Source organism: Ranitomeya variabilis, chromosome 1 (assembly GCF_051348905.1).
Source record: "Ranitomeya variabilis isolate aRanVar5 chromosome 1, aRanVar5.hap1, whole genome shotgun sequence".
In the NCBI taxonomy this organism is placed as follows: Eukaryota; Metazoa; Chordata; class Amphibia; order Anura; family Dendrobatidae; genus Ranitomeya; species Ranitomeya variabilis.
The window spans coordinates 537,806,763-537,825,683 of record NC_135232.1 but is presented as its reverse complement, the minus strand read 5'-3'; the positions used below and the strand labels follow the sequence as shown (position 1 = coordinate 537,825,683).

The 18,921-nt window shown below is 46.5% G+C and overlaps 1 protein-coding gene across 14 annotated transcripts in view; it reads right to left on the bottom strand.

The window, feature by feature from the left end:
* Positions 1-18,921, bottom strand: part of LOC143766726 (scaffold attachment factor B2-like) — a 593,416-nt gene that overhangs the window by 208,990 nt on the left and 365,505 nt on the right. Inside the window, exon 15 of one of the 14 annotated variants that reach the window (XM_077254701.1) lies at positions 1,503-1,557. The exons of the other annotated variants lie outside the window; for them this stretch is intronic. Coding sequence (XP_077110816.1) covers positions 1,530-1,557 — 28 coding nt within the window. The 3' untranslated portion in view covers positions 1,503-1,529. Of the gene's footprint in view, positions 1-1,502; positions 1,558-18,921 lie in introns of those variants that run through there. 14 annotated transcript variants of the gene reach the window in all.

The window sequence follows — 18,921 nt, the reverse complement described above, 5'->3', positions numbered from 1 at the left end:
CAAATCTGCAAAGGGTAGCTCAGGCAATGTTAATCAATGGGAATCCACAATTGGTGTTCACATGCTGCAGAAAATTCCGCACTGATTCTCAGCGTTTTATTTTCCACAGTATGTCAATTAATTTTGCGGATCTGCAGCGTTTCTGCACCCATTGACTTATATTGAGTCAGTCAAATCCGCAGCTAAACCACAGGTGTAAAAAGGTCTGCGGATTAGCATGCCAAAAACACAGCAGAAAGGAAGGATGAAGAGTGTGTGGGTGGAGAGTATGTGGGGTCTGTCTGTGGGTGTCTGTGTGTGTGCGGGTGTCCATGTGTGTAGCCAGGCATCGTCTGATGGGACTACTACTCCCATCCGGCTATGTCTGATGACACATATAACAGTGACAGCATGAGCCGATGATGGGACAGTAGTAGTCCCATCATCAGGCAACTGTTCAATTGTAAAACAAACAAAAAAAAAACTAATTCATACTCAAACACCCAATTCCTTGACGCCCTCGATCTCCTGCAACAAAAAAAATAGACCAACATAAATACTCCCTGTCCAACGTAGTCCATTTACCGAGTGTCCCACGCCTATCTCACATGTAGACCAGTCACATCGGGTGATGTGACTGCACATCGGGTGATGTGACTGCTCTACCCGACGATACAGTGACAGGAGGTATCCTGCCAGTGTATCACTGAGCCGCCGGAGTTCATGCTGTCACTTGAGGCACCGCTGCATGAGAAACTTCTCACACAGCAGTAGTGCCGTAAGTGAGAGCACGAACTCCGGTGAACTCTCACTGTATCGCCAAAGGCCATGTAGAGCAGTCACATCTCCCCATACAATGTGAAATCACCGTGGGACGGACACTCGGTAAACGGACTACGTTGGACAGGTAGTATTTGTGTTGGTTTATTGTTTTATTTTTGCTGCAGGAGATCGAGGAATTCGGGGATTAGGCAATGCATTACGTATGGTTACTTAAGATTAATAAAGGTGTGTGCGATTATTTCTAATAAAGGACTTTATTCTGGTCGTGTCTTTATTTACCATATAACTGTAGGATTAGTAATAAATAGGTGTCTTATTGACGCTTCTCCATTACTAAGCCGTTTGCCTGATGTCACCGAACAATATGCAGGTGACATCAACCCCACAAATATTACCCCACCTGCCACCAGTACAATGCAAGTGGGAAGAGCGAGGCTAGGTGCCAAAATTGGCACATCTATAAGATGCGCCATTTCTGGGGCAGCTGTGAGCTGATGTATTTAGCCGGGGGGGGGGGGGGGGCAATATACATGGGCCCTTCCCAGGCTATTATCAGCCCACAGCTGTCTGCCTAGCCTTTGCCGGTTTGATTTTATAGGGGGGCCCACCATGTACACTTTTTTCTGGGGTTCCCCTGTAAACTGGCCAGTAAAGGATAAGCAAACATCTGTGAGCTGATATTAATAGCCTGGGAAACTTTATGGCTATTGGCTCCTTACCAGAATAACCACCTCAGCCGTCGGCTTTCCCTCTGCTGGTTATGGAAATTACGCAGGAGGCCAAGTAATTTTTTTACTGTAAAAAAAAAAATAAACAGATATTGCATTTCACGCAAAAGTAGCGTGTGTGTGCCTCTTATTGAACTCTATGTACCATTTTATTAATGAGGGTATCTGGCTGACGTGTGTGTATGTATATATCTATATATATATAATTGTCTAAGGGTTTTTCTGTCTGTCTGTCCTCGAAATACCACGTCTCTGATTGGTCGATGATGTCATAAAGGTTGCCTCGACCAATCAGCGACGGCCACAGTCTGCCGCGAATTCGCCTCGACCAATCAGCGAAGGGTACAGTATCGACGTAGATGTCATAATGGTTGCCATGGCGACGAGGTCATAAAGGTTGCCTCGACCAATCAGCGACGGGCACAGTCTGCCGCGAATTCTGGAATCATCATTGTCCATATACTATGGGGACATGCATATTCTAGAATACCCGATGCGTTAGAATCAGGCCACAATCTAGTGTATATATATATATATATATATACATACTAGATTGTGGCCCGATTCTAACGCAGCGGGTATTCTAGAATATGCATGTCCCCGTAGTATATGGACAATGATGATTCCAGAATTCGCGGCAGACTGTGCCCATCGCTGATTGGTCGAGGCAACCTTTATGACATCATCGTCGCCATGGCAACCATTATGACATCTACGTCGATACTGTGCCCGTCGCTGATTGGTTGAGGCCTGTGTATACACACACACACACAATATATTCACTTACATTTGTTGTGTGTAAACATTTTATTTGAACATGGTATATAATGATATTATGGTCTTCAATGGCGAACTGTAAAATACGAGTTTGGACAAGGAAATTACATCACAATTTTTTTTGTTATATCTTTATCTTGCAAATCCACAGACAAATCCGCATCAGAACCGCGCAGATTTTCAACTCAATTTCTGCCAAGAGAGGCAGAATCTGTGCAGATTTTTACAAAGGCAAATCTGCAAAGTGCGCACATACCCTAAACCACTTCCACACTGCGGGAAGCATTTTGCCTTCACTGGAACTATAGCGCTAGACTAACACCTGACAAAAAAAAACACGCGCTACCCCTCCACAACCAAGCTTAACAGCAGCGTCAGTCAGGTAATGTTCTCCTGACATTTGCTAAACCCATACACGTCCATCAGACTGCCAGATAGAGAAGAGCGATTAGTCACTACACAATGCCTTTCTGCTCCAGAGCAGAGTAGTGGTGTGCCATAAACCACACCCTCTGATGCTTGGCATACTGCATAATAAACACAAGGCTTGCATGCAATTACTCAGGAAATCCATGCTATGAAGCTCCCAGTGCAGTTTTCGTGCTGCAGTTAACAAAGGATGGTCAGTGTCAGTCTGACATCTGACAGCGTGACCCCCACAGTGCTCTGATCGACAGTCTTAGCGGCTGAAGCGTTACCGCTGATGAGAACCACTGCACTGGTGTTTCCCATGATGTCACACAGATGACAGCGTGGGAAACACCATAGGAAGCCAGTAAAATACAAACTCAGCAAAAACACAGGTATAAAAATGTTTGCAGATTTGCTGAGCATTTGACTGACTCAGTTGTAGTCAATGAGTGAAAAATGCTGCAGAAATGCACTAAGAATTGACATGCTGTAGAAAAAAAACCACACTGCAAATCCTCAAAGGAAATTTACTGATCATGTGCACAACACTTCAAGATAGTCACTGAATTAGTTTGCATAAGGAGGATTCCATAGCGTCTTTGGTCCATTTATGCGTGGAAAAAACACCGCACACAGCCTAAGAGGAAAAGATGCAAAGTCTTCAGGAGAGAATAGCTACACTGAAGCTCAAAGAAGAAGAGGATTTCTTGACAGAGCAGAAGTATTTTTTCAGAGTGTTGCAAGACTAAAGTCGGGTTCACACTTGTGTTTGGGTAGAGTACGTAGGGCTGCATCCTTCCTCACTTAAGCCCTGCCTACTTCCGCATGCATCCTGTGTACCTATCTTTAACATTGGGTACACAGACATGCGTTGTACGCGGATGCTTCCACATGTGTCGTTTTGACGTGCCCGCCCACCGCAAGAGAACGCAACATGCAAAACTTTTGGTTACACGTTTTCAATCTAACTGACCAATCAGGCATGATAGCGCAGGAGATGCTGAAATGTCAGCACTTCCTGCCTGATCAGTGCAGCAGCTCAGCTCTAGAGATGAGCTATGCTCGAGTCGAACTGTTCATCAATTTCAAATTCGAACTGTTTTGGGCGGTGTTCGAGTCATTCGACAAACGCGAACAATTTGCTTAAAAATCAGCTGTTCGAGTTTCTGTTCAATAACTGTTCATTCACCAAAAGCATAACTTGATTTTCACATTAAAACTGTTAATCATTGTTAATAGACTGTTTTATTATTATTATTATTTGTTGTTATAGCGCCATTTATTCTATGGCGCTTTACATGTGAGGAGGGGTATACATAATAAAAACAAGTACAATAATCTTAAACAATACAAGTCATAACTGGTACAGGAGGAGTGAGGACCCTGCCCGCGAAGGCTCACAATCTACAAGGGATGGGTGAGAATACAGTAGGTGAGGATAGAGCTTGTCATGCAGCGGTTTGGTTGATCGGTGGTTACTGCAGGTTGTAGGCTTGACGGAAGAGGTGGGTCTTCAGGTTCTTTTTGAAGATTTCAATGGTAGGCGAGAGTCTGATGTGTTGTGGTAGAGGGTTCCAGAGTAGGGGTGATATGCGAGAGAAATCTTGTATGCGATTGTGGGAAGAGGAGATAAGAGGGGAGAAGAGAAGGAGATCTTGTGAGGATCGGAGGTTGCATGTAGGCAAGTACCGGGAGACGAGGTCACAGATGTATGGAGGAGACAGGTTGTGGATGGCTTTGTATGTCATGGTTAGGGTTTTGTACTGGAGTCTCTGGGCAATGGGGAGCCAGTGGAGGGATTGACAGAGGGGAGAGGCCGGGGAATAGCGGGGGGACAGGTGGATTAGTCGGGCAGCAGAGTTTAGAATAGATTGGAGGGGTGCGAGAGTGTTCGAGGGGAGGCCACAGAGCAGGAGGTTGCAGTAGTCAAGGCGAGAGATGATGAGGGCATGGACTAGGGTTTTTGCAGATTCTTGGTTGAGGAATGAACGGATTCGTGAAATATTTTTGAGTTGAAATCGGCAGGAAGTGGAAAGGGCTTGGATATGTGGTTTGAAGGAGAGATCAGCGTCAAGGATTACCCCGAGGCAGCGAGCTTGTGGGACTGGGGAGAGTGGGCAGCCATTTACTGTAATGGTTAGGTTCGTTGGGGGGGTCGCGTGAGATGGGGCAAAGATGATGAATTCTGTTTTGTCCATGTTAAGTTTCAGAAATCTAGCAGAGAAGAAGGATGAAATAGTGGACAGACATTGAGGGTTTCTGGTTAGTAGGGAGGTGATATCTGGTCCAGAGATGTAGATCTGTGTGTCATCAGCATAGAGGTGATACTGAAAGCCATGAGATTCTATGAGCTGTCCCAGGCCAAAGGTGTTTCAGTGCATAGTGTGTGTGTGTGTGTGTGTGTGTGTGTGTGTGTGTGTGTGTGTGTGTGTGTGTGTGTGTGTGTGTGTGTGGAAGGGGGATAGATCTGTGCTGAAATAATGCCTATCTCCATTTTCTTCCATTCCTGCATTTACAGTGGGGCAATGCAGTCTCAGCCTATCAGCAGTGCACACACACAGCAATGTGCATGTGATGCACACAAGCAAGGGCATGTGTCATTGGCTGTGTATGTCACATGTCCTTGCCCTATAAGAACCAGCCATTTTCCCCGTCGCCACCATTTCTTCACTGCTACAGCTTAGCGTTAGACGGAACCGCTGCAGCTGTGGGCGCTATACAGTATAAGTGTGAATTGCGAGCGAATTTGCAGTTAGAGAGAGATAGGTTTAGGGAGTCAGGACTAGTTGTAATATCAGCCCTTTTCAGGGTAAGTTACAGCAGTTCCTAGCACTTTATGCCAGCCAGGTCTGTGCCAGTGCTGTGCAAGTGTTTGTCACTGCATTTGGTGTAAACTAGCTCAGCCAATCCTTTTAGGCTAGTAGCATTGTCTGGTAGTCATCTGAGTAGCCCGTCTGTGAAGCTAGCTACGCCGCTTGTGTATCTAATAATTTTTTTACTGCATCTAATCCAGTAAATCATTTTGGGCTTAGTAGCAGTGTCTGCACGTCAGCGGAGTAGCCCGCCTGTGAAGCTAGCTACACCGCCTGTGTATCTAATAATTTTTTTACTGCATCTAACTCAGTAAATAGTTTTGGGCTAGTACCACAGTTTGGCCACTCAGCTCTGCTCAGTTTCCATCCATCGTTTTTTGTGCCAACAACTACAGAGTTGCCAATTAGTTAAGCACCAAAATGAGTGGCAAAAGGCCTGCTGCTGGTGGAAAGGGGAATAGGCGTGTTGGAAAGGGAAAAAAAAAAAGGTTGTTTCCGTGGGGTAGGTGGTAAAGCAACAGTTACATCTGCAGAAGAAAGACCATCTTCCAGCCAAAGTAAGATGTCTACCTCTTTTTGTGGACAATCTGATATAATCCCTTTCTTTACGACCATTGCTACGAGTATCACTACAAATTCCAGATGAAGCAGAAAAATAGCAGGTGCTTGAACGGATATCAAGTGCTCGTTCAAGTGGGCTCTCCTCCATGTCAACTTCAACATCACAACTACTCCAGTCCTCAGAGGTGTCACCCCAATCGCACTTGCTTCCTCACAGCTCCCAAGTCTCCAGCCGCCCGTCTGAGTATGGGGTAACACAGATGGTTGAGTCTGCAGAGCTGTTTACTCATACTACAGCCTGGGAATCAGTGGTCTGCGCCAGAGCTTCAATGAATCCAGATGAGGAAATGATCTGCACTGATGCCCAGAATCTTTGTGAGTCGGATCCAGGCCCAGATGAAGAAGGTTCTGAGCATAATGTAGACCCTAGTTCCCAAACTAACTCCTGTTGTTAGAGACAGTTAGAAAGATGATGATTAGACTGAGGTACCTGATTGGAACGAAAACTTGACTTTTCGGTCAGGGCAGGAAGAGGTTGGCTCTGAGGACGACGAGTGTGAGAACACACAGGGTAATGATGACGAGGTTGGAGACCCCACTTACTGTCAACCCACAGTCCGCCAGTCCATGAGGTCAGCAGAGGAGGTGGAGGAGGATGCTAGTGATGACAAGATTAGGTTGCAACTTCCTGGACAGAGATGGAGTACTGGAAGCACGTCAACAACTGCATCCTCAACCCAAACTGTGCCTCTGAGCACAAGTTGTGGTGGCTCTTCAGGTCGAATGGGCTCTAAGCCTTGCATAGCCAGGGTATTTTTTGACATCGCAAAGGATGACCCAACTCATGTTGTCTGTAAGATTTGTCACCAAAATCTCAGTAGAGGCCAAAAAATGAAAAGCTTGAGTACTTCATGCATGAACCGTCAAATAGATATGAGGCATAAGTTGCAGTGGGAAGCTCACTGTGCTACAATGCAGCCTAGTGGGCCGGGCCAACCACAGTCTGCCCCATCAAGTGCATCCGCGGCATCTTCATCCTCTGTGACTGTGGGGATAGCAGTCACACATGGTTTTGGACACAGACATTCCACCTCTTTACCCGCAACAGCCAGTGTGATTGGCAGGTCGTCAGTACATTTGCAAGTGGAAACACCTGCTGGTGTTGAGCGCTATCCGACATCGAGACCACCACATTTTGATCAAGGCAACATAATATCTCCGCCTGCACCGACCAGCAGTTTGCCGGGGACACCCTACTCAACCCAGTAAAGCACGGCAGGCAGCCCTCGGTTCCTTAGATGTGGACAAGTAAAAGGCTATTTCCTCCTAGCCATGACAAAGCTAAGATGTTGAAATTCACCATCTGCAAGCTGTTGGCTACAGAAATGCTGCCTTTCCGCCTGGTGGACACAGACTTTTCGAGACCTTATGTCTGTCGCAGTACCAGATGCCCAGTCGCCACTACTTCTCAAAGAAAGCTGTGCCTGCGCTACACCAGCATGTCACACACATCACCGCTTCCTTGAGAAACTGTGTGTGACGGTGCATTTCACCACAGACACTTGGACGAGTAGACAGACAGGCGCGCTACATGTTGGTGACTGGGCACTGGGTAACTATGGTGACAGTAGGAGAAGGGGCTGCTGTCCAAGTCTTGCCGTCCCTACGAGTTGCTCGTCAATCCTCTGTATCTAGAAGTTCCTCCACTGCTTCTGCCTCCTCAACCTCCTCTCGGTCCTCCACCTGCACCCAAAGCCTGTCTGGTAATGCCACCCGCGTTCTAACTGCGCAGAAGGAATCCTGCACACCTCCTTACTATGCTGTCAACCAGGGCATCAGGCGGTGTTTACATTGAAATGTCTGGGAAATGTGAGTCACACAGCTGAGGAGTTGTGGTCAGCTCTGGAGACTGAGTTCCATCAATGGTTGTCTCCACTGAACCGGCAGCCAGGGAAGGCCGTGTGCGACAATGCTGCAAACCTGGGTGCAGCCCTTCGCCAGGGCAATGTCACACACGTGCCTTGTATGGCTCACGTTTTGAAGCTGGTTGTCCAGGAATTTTTATTAAATTATCCCGGACTAGATGGGCTTCTGCAGAGGGCACGGTCGCTGTGTGCTCACTTCAGACGTTCGCATCCCGCAGCTCAACGACTTACATCTCTACAGAAATCGTTGTGCCTGCCAGTTGACCAGCTGAAATGCGATGTGCCCACATGGTGGAATTCAACTCTGCACATGTTGCAGCCCCGATGAGCCCTGGTGCAATTACGTTATGACGTATAGCCTGGGCTAACGAAATCCAGAGGTGGGGCAAATCATGCTGCAGGAGTGGTCTCAGATCAGGGACCTATGCACCCTTCTGCGCAGTTTTGAAATAGCGACGAAGATATGCTGACGATACCATTATCAGCATGACTAATCCGGTCATTTACATGCTGGAGCACACCTTAAACAGTATTCGGAGTCAGGTGGTGGGACAAGAGGAGGAGGAGGAACAGGAGTCGTCGTATGGGGGAAGGGATAATATCTCCAAGGTCCAGATGGTCGGCAGCACTAAGGCGGCTGGCATTGAAGAGTGGGGGAGAGGGATTACCGAGGGGGCATAGTAGCAGCCAAACTGTTGAGGAAGGTGCAGGAGGTGAGGAAGAAGTGGAGGACGAACTGGCGCTGGGCATGGAAGACTTATCAGAAGGAGACCATGATCAAATTTCTGTTGTGCGAGGTTGGGGGAGAGGACAGAGGAAGGAAGCATGATTCTCACCTCGCCGCCACCAAGACAACAAGGATTTGGTCCTCGTGGACGCACAAGACACACGAGTGCTTTGTTATTGCACTACCTGCAACATGACCCTCGGATTGTTAGAATCCGAAGTAATGCCGACTACTGGGTTGCCACACTCTTATATCCCCAGTACAAAAGTAAATTTGGCGAAATAATTCCTGCCATAGAAAGGGATTCACGCATGCAGGAGTGTCAGCAGAGACTGATACAGAATCTTACATCTGCTTTTCCACAAAACACCAGTGGTGCATAGTGAATCTCTGAATTATAACTTGCCAACCGTGGGACTATCGAGTCATCACTCAAACCGTAACAGTAACATCGTATCTCGTGGTAACAGCAATTTTTTCCAATCGTTTCAAGATTTTTTTTTTAGACCATCCTTTGCAAGGCCACAGGAGACAAGTAGACTGATGCATAGCCAACGCCTAGAGAGGATGGCACAAGAGTATCTCCAAGTTAACATCGATGCCATGACTGCGGAACTGGACCCTTGCTCATTTTGGGCTTCCAATCTGGAAAAATGGCCTGAGCTCGCCACTCATGCCTTGGAGATCCTGTTGTGCTCCGCAGCCAGCGTTCTCTCTGAATGTGTGTTCAGCGCTGCTGGTGGTGTGCTGATAGATAAGAGGTCGCCCCCCGCCCCCCCCCCCCCCCTTTTAACCTTTAGAAACTACATACACTATGGCTTGGGGTAACAGATGGTTGAGTCTGCAGAGCTGTTTACTCATACTATGGCCTGGGATTCAGAGGTCTGCTCCAAAGCTTCAGTGTCTGCTAGTCAGCAGAATAGCCCACCCATGAAGTAAGCTACACTGCCTGTTTATCTAATTACTAATTTTTAACTGTATCTAGCCCAGGCAATACTTTGCTGAGTAGCATACACTGCTACTAGGCCCAGAGTACCTCACCCATGAAGCAAGCTACACTGCCTTCTTCCTTTCTTAATCTAACCCCTCGGCTCTGGGGTGTCCGCTCTCCCTCCAGCTCTCTCCTTCTCACAGGTGGACTACCGCGTGTATTCACACTGTGGCGAATCTTTTGGGCCCAGGCATAAGAAGTCGTCGAGGTAATAGACAATATATGCCCCCTTAGAAAAGTCCATGACGACCCATTCGAGGAAGCAACTAAACGCCTCAAATTGTGAGCAGGATATGGAGCACCCCATGGGCAAACAGCGATCTATGTAGTATGCTCCATCACAGAAGCCGCCCAATAGGCGGACACTTTTCGGAGGCACAGGTAGTAACCGGAACGCCCCTTCATTGTCTGTTTTGGCCATTAGGGTGCCCCTTCCCAACTTCTTGACCCGCCTGATTGCCTCAAAGGAGGTACAGTATATAGTACTGTACTTGGTTCCGCGTCGATGTTGTCGTTTACTGACCTGCCCCTTGGATATGACAAATGGTGGATTAGTCTGAATGTATTGGGCTCCTTTTTTGGCACGACTCCTAACAGGGATAACACTACGTCTTCTAAGGAAAGTGTTCTGAATGGACCCACCATTCTACCTAAAGATATTTATTTTTTAATTTTTTTTGTCACGACGTCTGGGTGTTGGTGGAGTGATTTTAGATTTTTACTCCAGCCATTCTTGATTTTAGAAGGGCATGACATGCCTATATCTGTGTCTCATCCTCCTTTTACTCCTCCACCTCTTTTCTTTTCGCATGACTATATGTACTTGTGACTTTTCCATGTGTTTGTTGTGTCTTCTGAGCAGTTTCTCAGCTTTTGGACACCTTTTAAGGTGTTTTCTATGTGCTTGTGTTTGCCTGCCATTGGTTTCAATGGGGTTCGACGACCAAACCGAACTCGAACACTAGGGGGGTGGCTCAACACTACTCAGCTCTGCCAGTGCCTGAGCTTCTGCTCTGCTCTAATAGGCAGGAGCAGTTTCAGCGCCGAGTGCTTATACTGGGGTTTCCGTGTAAATCTCTGAAATACGTGATTCAGACAGAACCGCCGGCGGAAGATTAAGTATAATGAGGCAGATGGAGGCACTTAACGCCATAGGACCTGTGATCCAGCCGTGTCCGTCTTTTTAGGCGTACATAGTTTTGTGCACCTCTGAAAGGAAGGACAGTGCTGAGAGGCCAGACGAAGCCCAGAGTAACTGCTGCCTAATTATAGTGAATAGATTATCGGGGTTTCATCTGTCACATAGTTCGGAGATTTAGATGGAAACTCTAAAGTATGTGCTCAGTGTAGAGAACTGGATAAATGTGACCCCAAATGTTATGTAAAATGTTCCCAATAAAAACTTCGCTTCAACTCAATCCACAAAAAAAGCAAGTCCTCACTCAGGCCAGTCATCTGTTAACGGAAATATAGGGGGCTTCCACTTTACTGGTAGCACAAAGAATCTGGAAAAGCCAAAAGGCTCATTGCCCCAAAAATAAATTCAGCGATCCAAATACCCTCCTCCCTTCTGAGCCCCACATTTGGCAAGGGTATAATTTCCAATACGGGGTCACTTAGTGGCGGGGTGTGTATGTGTGTGTGAATGTATTCTGCTCTCTGCACTTAGGGGCTCTGTGTATATATATATATACACACATACATACACCAACACGCAACCTCCGATCCTCTCAAGACCTCCTTCTCTACTCCCCTCTCATCTCTTCTTCCCACAACCGCATCCAAGACTTCTCCCGTGCTTCCCCCATACTCTGGAACTCTCTACCCCAGCACATCAGACTCTCGCCTACCATAGAAACTTTCTAAAAGAACCTGAAGACTCACCTCTTCCGACAAGCCTACAGCCTGCAGTGATCCTGAACCTACTGAACCGCCGCACAACCAGCTCTGCCCTCTCCTAGTGTATCATCACCCATCCCCTGCAGACTGAGCCCTCGCGGGCAGGGTCCTCCCTCCTTATGTACCCGTGTGCCTTGTTTTTGCTCATGTTTAATGTATTTGTCTATATTTGCCCCGTATTTCACATGTAAAGCGCCATGGAATAAATGGCGCTATAAAAAATAATAATAATAATAATAATAATAATAATAATAATAACTAGATGGGTATTTCCTGAAGGAACTAGATAGTGCTTTGGAATGGTACCCAGGCTGCCCCTGCAAGAGTTTTACACTCGCATGCCCCTCAGGACCGATTTGGTGGGTGGGGCACCTCAGGTGCCGATTTGGTGGGCGGGGCCCTCGGGCCGATTTGGTGGGCGGGGCCACTCTGGGTCCGATTTGGTGGGCGGGGCCCCTCAGGGGCCGATTTGGCGGGCGGCGCCCCTCTGGGTCCGATTTGGCGGGCGGCGCCCCTCTGGGTCCGATTTGGCGGGCGGCGCCACTCTGGGTCCGATTTGGCGGGCGGCGCCACTCTGGGTCCGATTTGGCGGGCGGCGCCACTCTGGGTCCGATTTGGCGGGCGGCGCCACTCTGGGTCCGATTTGGCGGGCGGCGCCACTCTGGGTCCGATTTGGCGGGCGGCGCCACTCTGGGTCCGATTTGGCGGGCGGCGCCACTCTGGGTCCGATTTGGCGGGCGGCGCCACTCTGGGTCCGATTTGGCGGGCGGCGCCACTCTGGGTCCGATTTGGCGGGCGGCGCCACTCTGGGTCCGATTTGGCGGGCGGCGCCACTCGGGGTCCGATTTGGCGGGCGGCGCCACTCGGGGTCCGATTTGGCGGGCGGCGCCACTCGGGGGTCCGATTTGGCGGGCGGCGCCACTCGGGGTCCGAATTGGTGAGCGGGGCAATAATTATAATATGACTACTGATAGTGCTTTGGAATTGTGCTGTGCTGTCACTTTAAGAGCTGATATTATCTGACAAAACTTGTGTGCTGGACTCATGTAGAGTTCATAGGCGTTGGCATAGTAACTGGGTCTGACTGCTCTGTATACTGTGCGGCTCTGCGCTGTATACTGCGCGGCTCTGCGCTGTATACTGCGTGGCTCTGCGCTGTATACTGCGAGGCTCTGCGCTGTATACTGCGAGGCTCTGCGCTGTATACTGCGAGGCTCTGCGCTGTATGCTGCGCGGCTCTGCGCTGTATAATGCGCGGCTCTGCGCTGTATGCTGCGGGGCTCTGCGCTGTTTGCTGCGTGGCTCTGCGCTGTATGCTGCGCGGCTCTGCGCTGTATGAGGTGCTCTGCGCTGTATGCTGCGGGGCTCTGCGCTGTATGCTGCGCGGCTCCGCGCTGTATGCTGCGGGGCACTGCGCTGTATAATGCGCGGCTCTGCGCTGTATACTGCGGGGCTCTGCGCTGTATGCTGTGGGGCTCTGCGCTGTATGCTGCGGGGCTCTGCGCTGTATACTGCGCGGCTCTGCGCTGTATACTGCGGGGCTCTGTGCTATATGCTGCGCGGCTCTGCACTGTATTCTGCGCGGCTCTGCGCTGTATAATGCGCGGCTCCGTGCTGTATAATGCGCGGCTCTGCGCTGTATACTGCGGGGCTCTGCGCTGTATACTGCGGGGCTCTGCGCTGTATGCTGCGCGGCTCTGCGCTGTATGCTGCGCGGCTCTGCGCTGTATACTGTAATAATAATAAGACTACAGATAGTGCTTTGAAATTGTGCTGTGCGGTCACTTTAAGAGCTGATATCTGACAAAACTGTGACCTGGTGGAGTTGATGGGCGTTGGCATAGTAACTGTGTCTGACTGCGCATATCAATGAGCTAATCAGCCAGGTGGCATTTGGCAGTTAAGTTATTTTTAGAAATTGCCTCAGAAACCAGCCCATTTTAAACGTATAGGAAAATTTCCCTATTGAAATGCATTGAAACAATGCTTTCCAATGAGGGGGAAACAATTTTCAAATGCAAATTGCACCAAAACTACAAATCCGATCAACATGAAAATAACTTAGCACACCTCTCGTGGACGCTGGCTTCGAAATGACACCTCACTGGAGTCTGTGCGTTCAGCGGTTCGGGCCGCATTAACTGCGAAAAAAAGCCTAATAATAATAATAATAAGAAGAAGAAGTTTACCACGATGGAATAACAGTATAGTGCTTTGTTCCAAAGCACTATAATAAGAAGTTTACCACGATGGAATAACAGTATAGTGCCTTGTTCCAAAGCACTATAATAAGAAGAATAAGAAGAAGTTTACCACGATCGGATTACAATATAGTGCTTTGTTCCAAAACACTATAATAAGAAGAAGTTTACCACGATGGAATAACAATATAGTGCTTTGTGCCAAAGCACTATAATAATGTATACACATACACACACATATACATACATACATATATATACACATATATACACTCACCGGCCACTTTATTAGGTACACCATGCTAGTAACGGGTTGGACCCCCTTTTGCCTTCAGAACTGCCTCAATTCTTCGTGGCATAGATTCAACAAGGTGCTGGAAGCATTCCTCAGAGATTTTGGTCCATATTGACATGATGGCATCACACAGTTGCCGCAGATTTGTCGGCTGCACATCCCAAAGATGCTCCATACAAGGCAGGATGGATCCATGCTTTCATGTTATTTACGCCAAATTCTGACCCTACCATCCGAATGTCGCAGCAGAAATCGAGACTTATCAGACCAAGCAACGTTTTTCCAATCTTCTACTGTCCAATTTCGATGAGCTTGTACAAATTGTAGCCTCAGTTTCCTGTTCTTAGCTGAAAGGAGTGGTACCCGGTGTGGTCTTCTGCTGCTGTAGCCCATCTGCCTCAAAGTTCGACGCACTGTGCGTTCAGAGATGCTCTTAGGCCTACCTTGGTTGTAACGGGTGACGATTTGAGTCACTGTTGCCTTTCTATCAGCTCGAACCAGTCTGCCCATTCTCCTCTGACCTCTGGCATCAACAAGGCATTTCCGCCAACAGAACTGCCGCTCACTGGATTTTTTTTCTTTTTCGGACCATTCTCTGTAAACCCTAGAGATGGTTGTGCGTGAAAATCCCAGTAGATCAGCAGTTTCTGAAATACTCAGACCAGCCCTTCTGGCACCAACAACCATGCCACGTTCAAAGGCACTCAAATCACCTTTCTTCCCCATACTGATGCTCGGTTTGAACTGCAAGAGATTGTCTTGACCATGTCTACATGCCTAAATGCACTGAGTTGCCGCCATGTGATTGGCTGATTAGAAATTAAGTGTTAACAAGAAGTTGGACAGGTGTACCTAATAAAGTGGCCAGTGAGTATATATATATATATATATATATATATATGTATATATATATATATATATATATATATATATATATATATATATATATATATATATATATATATATATATATATATACACACACACACACGTATGTATATATATATATATATATATATATATATATATATATATATATATATATATATATATATATATATATACACATACATACACACACACATATTATATATATATATATATATACACACTAGACTGTGGCCCGATTCTAATGCATCGGGTATTCTAGAATATGCATGTCTCCGTAGTATATGGACAATGATGATTCCAGAATTTGCGGCAGACCGTGCCCGTCGCTGATTGGTCGAGGCAACCTTTATTACATCATCGTCGCCATGGCAACCATTATGACATCTACGTCGATACTGTGCCCGTAGACAATTAGATAGATAGATTATATATATATATATATATATATATATATATATATATATATATATATACACACACACATATATATACACATATATATATATTCATACGTATCATATATACACAGTCCGCAAACTATTCGAGGTAAATCTGCGCTTCAGTTAGCAAATAGTGCTCCAACCCTACAGAGACTCTCCGTATGGCTAAGCGGTACTGTACATCCATATGATTTATTTCTATACTCAGCAGAAATTGTGGGACAAATTCTGGTGCCAATTTTACCCACTTCTTGGGTGAAAATGTTAAATCTGGGGCCAAAACTAAATTTTTGTGGTAAAAATGTAATTATTTTTTCTTCACTCCCCAATGGTATAAAATTCTGTGATACACCAGCATGTCGCACCGCTGTTTAGGCACATCAGATGCTCTCCAAATGCAACAGGTCGTCCGTTCTCAATTCCAGCTAATATTGCGTTCAAAACATGAAACAGTGCTCATACCCTTCCGAGCCCTGCCATGCGTCCAAACAGTGGTCTTCCTCCACACATGGGGTATCTGGCGTGCAACAGAAAATGCACAACAAATATTGTGGTTCATTTTCTCATGATACCTTTGAGAAAATAAGAAAAAAAAAATTGTGTCCGAAGTAAAATTTATGTGAAAAAAAGGTTAATGTTCATTTTTTCCTTCCACATGGCTTCAATTCTTTTGAAGCACCTGAAGAGTTAATAAAACTTCTTGAAGTTTTGTAAATTTTTAGGGAAAAATGAGAAATTACTGGTCAACTTTTAACCTTTATAACGTCCTAACAAAAAAAAAATTATATACCGTATATATTCAAGTATAGGCCGAGATTTTCAGCCCAATTTTTTAGGCTGAAAGTGCCCCTCTTGGCTTATACTCAAGTCATTGTTCCAGGGGGTCGGCGGGGGAGGGGGAGTTGCAGCTGTCACATACTCACCTGCTCCGGGCTCGGTCCCTGCTTCTCCAATGGTCTCCGGGCACCGGCAGCTCTTCCTGTGTTCAGTGGTCACGTGGTAACGCTCATTAAAGTAATGAATATGGACGCGACTCCATTCCCATAGGGGAGGAGCGCATATTCATTAATGAGAGGTACCCTGTGAAAGCTGCCGGCGCTGGAGATAGAAACAGGGACCACTTCAGGAGGGTGAGTATAACGGGGGAGGGTGAGCCGTCAGATATTCACCACCGGGCTCCATCTTCTGCGTCCTCTGGCTGTGACGTTCAGGTCAGAGGGCACAATGATGTGGATAATGCGCGCCCTCTGACAGAACAGTCACTGCAGAGACACGGAAGACACAGCGGCGCAAGGCGGCGGCACGGGGACAGGTGAATATCGCAAGTACCGGGGCCTGAGCGACGAGAGGGGAGTATGTTTTTTTATCGCAGCAGCATATGGGGCATATTAATCTATGGAGCATCTTATGGGGCCAGCCATAATCAACCTTTATGCAGGATTGTATAGGGCAAATGCTTCTATGGAGCATCTTAAGGGGCCATAATCAACCTTTATGCAGCATTGTATGGGGCAAATGCTTCTATGGAGCATCATATGGGGCCATCAACCCTTGAGCAGCATTATATGGCACAAATGTTTCTATGGAGCATATTACGGGGCCATCAATCTTTGTGCAGCATTAATGGGGCATATTTTTGTATGGAGCATCTTATAGGGCCCATCAAACTTCATGGAGCATTATATGGGGCTCCTGATTCACGATTTTTATTTATTTGTAAGTTGTAGCCTCTGTTCACATGGGTGCATTACAGTTAGCACTGGGCAGCAAGCCACAGGGCGATTATTAATAGGCTGTGATCCAGATGCTGTGCATACTCTGTGTGAACACTGCTGCAGATTATTTATTTGCACTGGTGTGCCAAGCGGCCAATCCCTGATTGTAGGCTGGCTGTCTCATTTGGTATTACCGCACCTGTGTAGTTGCCATCTTTACTTGGGCCCTCTGCACCATGATAGTGCATTTGATTTGATGCCTTGACAGGTAAGTACCTTTGCCTGTTTTCCTGTGGTGTGTTATTCATGAACTTTATGGAGCATTATATGGGGCTCCTGATTTGATATTGATATTCATAAACACTTAACCTACTGAGGTCTCAATTAATTTTACTTTTCAAAAATAAAAGTGGATACTAATAAATTTACCGGTAGCTGCTGCATTTTCCACCCTAGGCTTATACTCAAGTCAATAAGTTTGCACAGTTTTTTATGGCAAAATTAGGGGTCTCGGCTTATACTCGAGTATATACGGTATATGTTTCAAAAATTGTGCTGATGTAAAGTAGACATGTGGGAAATGCTATCAACTATTTTGTGACATACCGCTCTCATTTAGGGGCTTAAAGTTTGAAAATTGTTACATTTTCAAAATTTTTACCAAATTGACATTTTTTTTACAAATAAGAAATTTTTAAGAAATTGTACCACTATCAAAGTACAATAGGTCATGAAATAAAAAAACAGTCTCAGAATCAGTGGGATACGTTGAAGCGCTCCAGAGTTATAACCACATAAAGGAACAGTGGTCAGGTTTCAAAATTAAAGGCCTGGTCATTAAAGGGAACCTGTCACCTCCAAAATCGAAGATGAGCTCAGCCCACCAGCATCACGGGCTTATCTACAGCATTCTGTAATGCTGTAGATAAGCCCCCGATGTGAACTGAAACATGAGAAAAAGAGGTTAGATTATACTCACCTGGGGGGCGGTCCGATCCGATGGGCGTTGCGGTCTGGCGCCTTTTATCTTCATAGGAAGACGTCCTTTTCTTGTCTTCACGCTGCGGCTCCGGCGTACTTTGTCTGCACTCTTAAGGGCAGAGCAAATTACTGCAGTGCGCAGGTGCCGGGCCTCTCTGACCTTTCCCGGCGCCTGCGAACTGCAGTACTTTGCTCTGCCCTTAACAGGGCAGACAAAGAACGCCTGCGCCGGAGCGGCAGCGTGAATACAAGAAGATGACATCATCGTAAGAAGATGGGAGGCCACGGACCGGACCGCAGCGGGACTGCCCCTGGGTGAGTATAATATAACCTCTTTCTCATCTTTCAGGATACATTGGGGGGCTTACCTACAGCATTACAGAATGCTGTAGATAAGCCCCTGATGCCGGTGGGCTTAGCTCATTTTTGATTTTGGGGGTGACAGGTTCCCTTTAACTTACAAAGTGGTTTGGTTTTTAAGGAGTTAATCAGAAGATTTTTATTGAATTTTTCCAAACAAACCTGAATACAAATACCATACAACACCCCCCCCCCCCCCTCCCCTGCTATGTATGTTCTAGACCCTCCTAATACAGTTTAATAATTATTGGCACAAAAATTAGGGGCAGAAATATTTTCCAAGGTTAATTACACAAATTAGCCATCACGTTGTCAATACAAAGACAATGAACATTTCGTGATGGGCTCACATTTATTTCCCATAGACCCATATTACTCCTGGGTAACTTAGGATGTTCTACATTTAATGTAATATTCCAACGTAAACCTTTTTTTAAAAGTGAG